Genomic DNA, 10,008 nt, shown 5'->3' on the forward strand with positions numbered 1-10,008 from the left:
CTGGAGCCAAGGCAAGCCAGCCAGCACTGGTGGGAATGTCCTACAAAAAGCTGGCACACACAAGCTGGCACTACAGGAAGCTGTAGAGCACCTTCCCAGCCCATAGTGTGGCACGTCTTCTGCTCATCCCAAAAGAATTATGTTTTCCAGCTGAGGACACTGCAATTCCCTCTTCAAAGCTGGTGCTTGGTGCCACCAGCAGGACAAGGTGGCTCCTGGCTGTGAGAAGATCTGTGCCCCAGAGCCCTTCCCACATGCTCTGGAGCTTCCCAGGGATGAAGATCCTCATCTTCAGCACACCCAAATGGCAGCAAGAGCTGATGGCAATGGTCCTTACTTTGAGCTGTGTCCTCTCTCTGTCTCTTGCCCTGTGACATCTCAGCTGGTGCCTCCCAGGACCATCAGTGCAAGCTGCAAGGCACTGTGATGTAGGGCCTGGCTTAACATCTCTGTTCCTTCAGCAGCTGCTTGAAGTTCAGCTGTAGGCTTGGAAAGTAGTTTGGAAGACAGTCTGCAAAGTGACCCTGTCCCAGGGCACAGGCAGCTTAAAAAGCTGCAGAAGTGCTGGGAGCCAGTCTGGGGAACCAGCTGAGTCTCCACTGCCCCTTCTCTAAACTGCTCTGGGTATCCATGGCTGCACAGTTTCAAGGCAAGCCTGGTTTTGGCTTCTTGTTTCTTTGGAGGGACACATGCCTAGGAGCAGAGGGTCAGGGAGGAACACCTGGCTTGTCACACTCTCTGCCCTGCTGTCCCCTCTCCCAGGTTCCCAAACTTGGCCAACTCCCACAACACCACAAGCAGCCACTCATGGCCACCTCTGCCACCGTGGGGACATGTCAAAGGGGCTTGGGCACCAGCCAGGAGAGCCTTTCCCCAGCCTAGTTGAGCACCAGAAGCTTTCATCTTCTTTCAAGCCCAGCTCCTCATCTGGGAGCCCAACTTGAAGTTCCTTCCCAGCCTTGGAGTGACCCTCAGCAGCAACCTGAGCTTTTTGACCAGCAGCTTTTGGGGAGCGCTGAGCAACACTTGGGCAGACACACTGCAAGGAGCTGCAGGGACATCAGATGCTGCTTAGGGAAAGCCATCAGCCTGGCTGCTCTAGGTGGTAGTTCCTCTCATTCTTGGTAGATGTTAGAAGGCACTTCCCTCCCTAAGCTGAGCTCCATTTATTGACCTGTTGTGCAATGATGTCTGTTACCCATTTCCGAACCCCCTGATGCTCTTTGCTTCCACAGCCTCAGCAGCAGCACCTTGCAGGAGTTACAACCCACTGTGCAAAGAAATGCCTCCTTTGATCTGGTTTCATGTCATTTCCAGCTCAGTCCACATTCACAGCTGAGACAGGCAGGCTGGGGATACAGAGTTTGGGAGTTTGATCTGATTCCAATGTGTGGAGGATGGTGGATCCTACATTTGCACGTTGAAGTGTCCCTCAGCAAGGCTAGGGAAGAAACTGCAGGAAGTGACCAGCTGTGGTAGCAGGGAACAGAAACCAATAACCCAAGAGGTTTCCCTCTACTCTGACGTGTTGCTGTGAATCACATGAGTTAAATTCTTACTGTGAGGCTCAGCTGTGTTTTGACAGGTCCAAAGGGATACCAAGAGCACAACATCCCGAACAGCCTTTGAGTAAGGTGGGTGCTTGGTGGGACTTAGGGTCACGTTGCTCAGTACAGCCAACCTGCTGGCTTTTACACCACTCCTGTGTGGGGCACAAAAAAAGGTCTGAGACACCTGAAAGAACGATGGGAGGTGTGCATGGTGACCTGTGAATTGATTTGGGGGTGTTCCTGCAAGGAGGTGCAGGACTGGCTTTAAAGAAAAGTGTGTTGAATTTGTCACGATGAGATTGGGACGTTTTGGAAGATGTTTCTTGCCAACACTCAGAGGCTTTCCTGAGGGGTCTGGCTGGGCTGCACAGCACCAGGCATTTCTGCTCCAGCAGACCCCATTTCTGATCTCTAGTTTGCATTGATCTTACGTTTAGACACGCAGTCAGAAGAACAGACCCTCCCTTTTCCAGTGCCTTTGGAAAGATCGCAGCTTCGTAGAATGAGTCCTTTCTCCTCCACCCTTAATCTACAACCCAGCTTCCCCGGGAGGTCCTACTTTGAGCTAAGATCTTCGGCCCACCAGCTGAGCTTGCATTCTTCTTTACAGTCCCTGAATTCAGCCGGTGAGCTGAGTGCCTCTGGCATTTCTTCTTGGTCTGTGCTTCTGGGCATCTCCAAAATGTTTGTTTGTTTTGTTCCGTTGTGTTTTGTTTTTCCCATGACATGCAGATGGCAGGGGAACTCTTTTTCTGTTTGTCACTGGCCTGCTCCTGCTGTGGAGGGACTTCTGATGGCGTGGCTCTGGTGGTGTGTTCATCTGTATGTGCCAGCATGGGCAGTTTTAGGAGTGGGGTGAGAGAGCAACACAGTAACTCCTTACCTGGGTGCTGCTCTCAACGTGGCTGACCCGTTTGACCCAGGAAACTGGCAGACCAGGTCCCTCGTCTTTGGTTTGTGTTGATCTTGTGTCTAGGGACAGTCAGAATAACAGACCCTCCCTGGGAGAAACATCTCAGTGGTTTCCTTTCCTGGTACAGCCAGAAAAGGCAGCCTCTGCTGTGAGATTTCTTCTGTGAAACTAGTTTGCTTTATTAAATCCAGGCCCCTCTGAAGCAAGAAGCAAGTCTAGATGCAAGCAAGGTCTGCTAAGGCCAGCTCACAGAGCCCTTGCAGTCTGGCTTCTGGAGACCCTGAAGATACGGGCTCCTGTCTGCTCAGCTTTGAGCACTGGGCTCGGCTTTTACAAAACCAGCTATGATCACATGGAGGTCTTGTTTTCAGCAGAGCAGAGGAACCCCCTCCCGTGACCCCTCGCTCAGCTGGCAGCACCCACGAGCACTTTGCTTTGTCCCCTGGTGCCTGCTCCAGGTGGACTGTGCTGGGACAGAGGCAGCAGGGGCAGGCTGAGCCAGGGTCCCGGGCAGGCAGCGAAGGAGCCACAGGCAAAACACATCTCCCAGAGCTGTTTACTAACCCCTCTTTGCACATCTTCCTTTGCTCCAGATCCTGGGCCCTGATTCTTCCCCCACCCTGGATTTACACCATTCCATGGGCTGCAGTGGGGTCATTAACAGCCTCCTCTGGTGTCAGCCCAGGAAGAACAGGGGCCCCCGATCGTTTGGTTTCCATCCCATCCCCGGAATGAGGAATGTGCAGCATGACCCTTGCCAGACACATAACCAGGGGCCCTGCAACTCACTTTTTCTTTGTGCTTTTGATGTTTTGCTTTGATTTCTTTCTCTCATCCTGCTGCTGTGCTTTCCTGGCTGGAGCCCTGCTTTGTCATGGCCGTTTCTTACCTTATGTCCAGTGTACCCAGATCTACCAGGATGGCCCTGAGCAATTCCTGTGTGTGTGCTACAGAGTTCTGCAGCCAGGGTCCAGGGTGGTGGGAAGGGCAAAAGGAGGTCCTCCACGTGCCCGTGTGTCCCTGCTCTTCTGCAGCCAGGTGAACTTGCATGGCAGTGGTGCAGAGAGCTTGAGAAGTGCTCTTTGGGCAGGGGCACCATTCACTCAGACAGCCTCAGGAGGTGCTGCTGGCAGGGGCTGTCCCACCAACACACATCAGCAGGGTGAAAAGCCCAGTTCCTCACCAAAGGGGAGGTGAAAGCCAGTCACAGAGCAAGACAGGGCTCTCCTTAAAATCCAGCACCCTTCATGAATGTCCTCCCGTGCAGTGCTGACACAGGGCTTCATGTTGCCCTCTTCTGGTGAGGACGAACTCCTGGATCATGGCAAGCTCCTAGATCAGGATATGCTCCTGGATCAGGACTTGCTTCTTGATCAGGACAAGCACCTTGATCAGGATGTGCTCCTGGATCATGGAAAGCTTCTAAAGCAGGATGTGCTCCTGGATCAGGATGTTCTCCTGGTTTAGGATATGCTCCTGGATCAGGACAGGCTCTTGGATCAGTCCCTGGTGCAGTCCAGCTCCCAGGAGGTGTTTGCAGCCAGCAGTCAGGTGCAGCCCTGTCACAGGATGAGGGGCACCCCAAGGACACCCCAACACATGCTGCAGTCAAAGCTGCAGTCCTTTGGGTGCTAGCAAGGGTCTGAGGCCAGGCAGCTGCCCCCAGGAGCCCCTTCTCTAGCTCCACTCCTGCCCAAAGTGCACACAGGGCAGGGGAGGCAGCCTGGGAGAGCTTGGGGGTCACTGGACACACCCAGCAGCTGCTCTTCCATCAGTCTCTGTCCTCCAAGGAATGGCTTTTAAGTGGTTCAGGTGAGAGTCAAGCTAAGGAATATTTACCAAGCAGCCAAGATACTGCTCCAAGACTCCAATTTCCTGCCCCTTTTCTGGAGCAAAGCCCAGTGACTCAGCATCCCCAGCAGGTAGCGCTCAGAACCAATGCTCTTGAAGGCTGCGGTGGGATCAGGCCAGGAAAGAGCAGGTCCCTGAGGTGAGACCCACCAAGATGGGCAACACTCAAACTCACGGGTCGTGTTTGCAACCCCTCTCTCTGCTCTCTGGCTGTTAAGGATCAGCCTCCCCTGCCTGGCTGGATGCTTCGGGAATGCTTAAACGCTCGCGAGTGTTTTTCAGGCGGTTGTTGTCTCTCAGCTGTGATGTGTGAAATGTAGTATCTCTTTGTAGGATGCAATTTTGAGACACAAGGAACGCCTTACTCTCAATTAGGCAAGTATATTCATTGCAATTAACTGGCACCTACACCGTGCAGCTCATCCTTTTCTTTCCTGTTGGGTTTTTTAAATCTTGAACTTCCCCTGGGACAGCCGAGCAGCCCCCCTTGCACGTTGGCTGCTTGCAGAGCACTCCTGGGTGTCAGGGCAGGAGGTGGACTTGGAGGAGGAATGGGGATGGCTGCTATGATGGAAAGGCATTTTAAGTTTTCCTCCTGGATGGTTTTAAGGAGAAGCCTTGAAGTCAGAGCTGTGGAATTGGCCCTGTAACTAAGAACCAATCCTCCTCCTCAAAGCAATAGGTATTCCAGATCATCACCATGCGCCAAACACTAAGGTGGTTAGTCCCTCTGCAGCTAATTGGAGCTGCTGGTTGGATCTGGGGGCCTGGCCCATGTTGCCTCCTGCAACCTCAAGGCAATTCATTGCCCTGGGAGGAGCATCCCTGTGCCCAGCCCAGCAGGATTCCCTGCTCTGGCAGCTCACACACCTGCCCAGAGCCCATCCCAGCTCCATCTCTCCCCACCTTTATGCAGACGAGGTCCGTGCCCTGACTGGAGAAGCAGGCCAAGCAGAAATTGTTTCTCTTTCGTTTCTTTACCCAACTTCACCTGCTGTTTTCTCTCCCTCATGCCTTTCCTTGGGAATGACCACAGTTGACATTAAAAAAATGGTGGCAGGTACGGAATGGCCCCCGGCAGGCGGTGGCAGCGGGGCAGGCGGGTGCATGTGACCTGTCTTGTGGAACCATCCAATAAATCCCTGAACAAATCTCACCAGAGTCTTTTGTTTTTCAAGCCGTGTTGACTCCTGCAGGCGTAAGAGCGTTGTGTGGATGTGGCCGTTTTCAGTCACCACTGGAGATAAACCACCCGGGGAGCCTGGTGGCTTGTGCAACCCCATGCCTGTTGTCTTGTGGAGGACGTGACACTGTGTCTGTCAGATTGGCAGTAACTGAGTCCTGTGTGTTTTAAACCAGCAGCTGTACTAAGTCGTGGAGGTTTTGGGGTGTTTTCCAGCCTTCCCATGAGCTGGCTCTTGTCTTACATGTGGCTGGTCACTCTGCAGGGAGGTGTCTTGGTGTGATGTAGTGTCTCTGTCAGTGTAGACCTTTGTACATGCTTTTGGTTCCCAGGACCACTAGCCCTCAAAGACACACACACAGTTTCTCCAGTAATCCTCAGTCCCCTTGCCATGCTGGGCCTGACCCTGCAAACACTTGGTTGCATGAGTGACCCGCAGTCCTGAGAGCAACTTGTGTCACCTGGAGCCTGGAGCCCTGGCCGGGATCATGTCTCCTTCTGCTAGGGCCAAATTCTAAGAGATCATGAGGATTTTAGGAGGATCATGAGGGTGGTGAGACCCTGACCCAGGTTGCCCAGAGAAGCTGTGGCTGCCCCATCCCTGGCAGCGTTGAAGGGCAGGTTGGATGGGGCTTGGGGCAACCTGGGCTGGTGGGAGGTGTCCCTGCCCATGCAGGGGGGTTGGGGCTGGATGATCTTCAACATCCCTCCCAATCTAAACCATCCTGTGATCCCGTGGGCTCACGAGCTGAGACAGGCAGGAGGTGATGAAGACAAACAGGCGCCAGGAAGCAGCAAGAGCAGAACTCAGCTGAGTCTCAGCCGTAAAACCTCAGCCACGCTGGCAGGCTGCAGTTGCAGCAGCTCAAAGCATCCCTCTGTGATGGAAGGAGGAGCCCTCCATGAGCTAGCAGCTCCCTCCACAGTGCATCACCCTGCCTGCTTCTCACTGCCACCTTGGTGGGCCATGGCCCAAGCCCCCTCCCTGCCCTGGCCCTGTGTCAGCCCTGCATGCAGCATGTTCCATGTCCCCTCGGCATGGCTCGGTCACCGACGGCCGCAGTCCCACCAGACTAACCTGATGCTGTTTGTGTGTTCCAGTCGCTTGGTTTTCTTTCGATCCTTCCTCTGCCCACGCTGACATCATCTTTTCTAATGACAACCTGACTGTCACCTGCAACAGCTATGATGACAGGGTTGTGCTGGGGAAAACGGGCTTTTCCAAAGGGCTCCACTACTGGGAGCTGTCGATCGATCGGTACGACAACCACCCCGACCCGGCCTTTGGCGTGGCACGCATTGATGTCCTCAAGGATGCCATGCTGGGCAAGGATGACAAGGCCTGGGCCATGTACGTGGACAATAACCGGAGCTGGTTCATGCACAACAATTCACACACCAACAGGTATGTGCTCTGGCTCCCAGAGGCCACAGCCCAAGTAAGAGCTTGTCCAGTGGCACCCACAGGTGCCCACGGGAAGGGTTACATGGCTTCTAGTCGCCTCTCTCAGAGGATGTGCCCTCACCCGAAGGGAAGGGCAGACCAGGGAAGTGGTGGATTCCCCAGCATTGGACACTTGTAAGATTGGGGCTGGACAAGGCGCTGGGCCATCTTGTCTAGATGGTGCTTTTGCCAAGAAAGGTTGGACCAGATGATCCTTGAGGTCCCTTCCAACCTGGTATCCGCTGATTCTCTGCTGATGCCCAGCCTTGCTCCAATATCCCTTCCCTGCTTGCTGTGACTCCTCCTGTGCTGACTCTTCTTCTAGCACCCCCTTTCCCATTAACACTCAAAACCTTGCAGCAAGAAAACAATGTTTGCCATTACCCCTGTGCCACAGCTATGGCTCATGTTCTCCATGGGGCAGTAGGACTGAGGGCTCCAAAGCTTGAGGAGAGCCTGAGGTCACCTTCAGCCTCAAGGGCTGTCCCCTGGTGGGTCAGGAGGTTTCGAAGAAGGCCCTGCAGAATATTCCCCAGATCTCTTGCTTTCCCCCAGGGTTGTGTTCCTGTGAATGCTCTAGGGGGTAGGTTTGCCCTCGAGGACATCAAAGCAAGTGGAGAGGACCTCTGCAAGAGGCTTGATGAGGAGGTGCCCAGGGACTGAGAGCATGGCTGGGATGGGTGCAGGTCATGGCCTGGCTCCTGGGTGAGCTGTGAAGTTCAGCATCATCAGCCCTTGAGGTCCATGGCCTGACTGAGCCAGGAGCATGAGAGTCACAAAGCCATGGAGATGCTCTGATCTTCTTCTCACCCCCGCAGAACCGAGGGCGGGATAACAAAAGGCGCCACGGTGGGAGTGCTGCTGGACTTGACCAGAAGGACACTGACATTCTCCATCAACGAGGACCAGCAAGGGCCTGTGGCCTTCGAGAACCTGGAGGGCCTTTTCTTCCCTGCAGTGAGCCTCAACAGGAACGTGCAGGTTGGTGCTTTCACCACACTCTGGAGCTCCAAAGCAGCATATCCCACTGCTGGGCTTGCTGGCAGACCCCCTCTAGTGCTGCTGTCCCTGCAGTGCATGTTGATGCTCAGCTCTGGGGACTTCGTGGAGTTAGGGAGGGCTCTTGTGCAGCAGGGGTGGCTTGGGAAGAGCTAAACTTACACCCTAAACCACCTGTGAGTCTGTAAATGAGGACAGGCCTTCCTGCAGCCTCTGGCTTCCTGCTCCAGGTCTCTCCATCAAGGCTGCTGTAGCACCAGGGTTCTCCAACCCTCCCTGCTTGATGTAGTTTGGCAGCTCCACTTTGTGACACTGGTGAGGGTCTTGTGGGGTAGCTCTTACAGCTCTCCCAGGACACAGATAGGAGCACCACCAGGGAGAAGGACACCTTTTAAAGCCTGTTTCCTCTGAGGAGTTTCAAGCCCCTCTTCTCTCCCTCTCTCCCAAGCTCTCAGCTCTCCTGGGCATCACCCATCAGTGGCTCCCTGGGCCTATCCGGTATTTTCCTCTTTCATTTTTCTTCTCACTGCTTTCATCTCTGCTGTCATCTCCCCCAAGGTGTCTTCTCCATCCACTGAGCCTGGCTTTGGCACATCCACCCTGCCATCCCATCTCCCACCTCCAGCACTGCACAAGTGCCCAGGCACATCCTAGGAGACGTTGCATGTCATGGGTGACCTGAGGGCGTTGAGCATTTTGCCAGGGTCTTCTGCAGGGGATGGGGCAGAGGCCTCTGTAAATTAGGGGTCTGTGGATTAGGTGGTGCTCTGCCATGTTATCCACTGGGATCCAGGACGTACCATGCCCTGCTCCCAAAGCAGTGACCATTTTCCAGCTGCACTGGAGCAGAGGTTGGTTGCTACCATCCCAAACCCTGGGAGCATCCCTGCTGGAGTATCCTGGTGGTTCACTGGGACCCATTAAAGAAGCCCATCTCATCTGCACTGATTTTAGAGGTTGCTGTGTTAAGTTGGGGTGGTAAAAACATCCTGCTCAGTGGTGGGTTTCCTCCCTACCCCAATCTTCTAAACAGTCCTAAAAGGCTTCTGCCAAGACAGAAGTCCCGTGGGATGCTGATAAAAGGCTGCTGATAAACCCAAGCCAATCATTGTCCTTCTTCAAAGGTGGAGAGTAATCAAAAAGGACTCTAATTAGGAGGGAAATAATAAGATGAAATTTTCTATACATCTGTATCTGAAGGGGAAAATGCTGCTGTTCCAATAAAAGAAGGACTTGTGCTTTCCTCCCAAATCCAAGCATTTGTGGGAGGAACTGAATTACCCCTGCACAGCATGGGGGTTTGCAGGACCTGGAGCCTGGCCTGGTCATTCCATAAAAGTGGAGCCTTCCAATTTCCTTTCCTATGGACCAAGGTTTCCCTAGAGCATCCCGTATTCCTTTCACTTTCCCTTTGTCCCTGTCTTGCAGTCCCTGCCTCCTCACTCCCCATCCCCAGATGGTGCTGGGCCAAGTGCCTAGCCCTGTTTTCCATAGAATCATGGAATGGTTTTGGTTGGAAGGAACCATTAAAGGTTGCACTTGAGCATCCCTCCACACCATAGCATGACCCTGCCCCAGCTTCCCTGCTGCAAAGGTCCTTCCTTCCACCAGCAACTGGCCATGCCCCCTCCACTGTATAGCCCATGCTTGGCTTGGGGGATTCTCAGAGGTCTTCTTCTGTACTTCTTCTGCACCTTCACTGTCCTGCAGGCCTCTCCATGCCCTTTTCTCCATCCCATCCACAGAAAGACCCGACTGCTGCCATGCCCCACCTCCCTGGCAGCTGTTGGCTTTGTCCACAGGGAACGTTTGGGGCTTGGTGCCACGTTTGGGACTTGGTGCCACGTTTGGGGCTTGGTGCCACCAGCAGCAGGAGTCTCACATCCCACTGGAGCTGCGTAGGGGATCCTGCAGCACAAACAAGTCGCGGAGCATCAAGGTGGAGCCACCACAAGGGTTCTGGTGGTGGCCTCTCCCCCCCTGCAGACCCCTGATGCAGCAGGGAGGGTGTGCAGCAGGACAGAGCAGGGCTCCCTGCAGTGTCCCTGTCTCCTTGCAGGTGACGCTG

At 54.1% G+C, this 10,008-nt stretch overlaps 1 protein-coding gene across 1 annotated transcript in view; it reads left to right on the forward strand.

The window, feature by feature from the left end:
* Positions 1-9,419, forward strand: part of TRIM9 (tripartite motif containing 9) — a 25,721-nt gene extending 16,302 nt beyond the window's left edge. The window contains exons 8-13 of the mRNA XM_010004287.1: positions 1,982-2,176; positions 4,648-4,689; positions 5,351-5,374; positions 6,599-6,902; positions 7,760-7,922; positions 9,369-9,419. Coding sequence (XP_010002589.1) covers positions 1,982-2,176; positions 4,648-4,689; positions 5,351-5,374; positions 6,599-6,902; positions 7,760-7,922; positions 9,369-9,419 — 779 coding nt within the window. The remainder of the gene's footprint in view (positions 1-1,981; positions 2,177-4,647; positions 4,690-5,350; positions 5,375-6,598; positions 6,903-7,759; positions 7,923-9,368) is intronic.
* Positions 9,420-10,008: the final 589 nt, after the last annotated feature.

The sequence above is a fragment of the Chaetura pelagica genome, unplaced genomic scaffold, assembly GCF_000747805.2.
Source record: "Chaetura pelagica isolate M959 unplaced genomic scaffold, ChaPel_1.0 scaffold141, whole genome shotgun sequence".
Taxonomy (NCBI): domain Eukaryota; kingdom Metazoa; phylum Chordata; class Aves; order Apodiformes; family Apodidae; genus Chaetura; species Chaetura pelagica.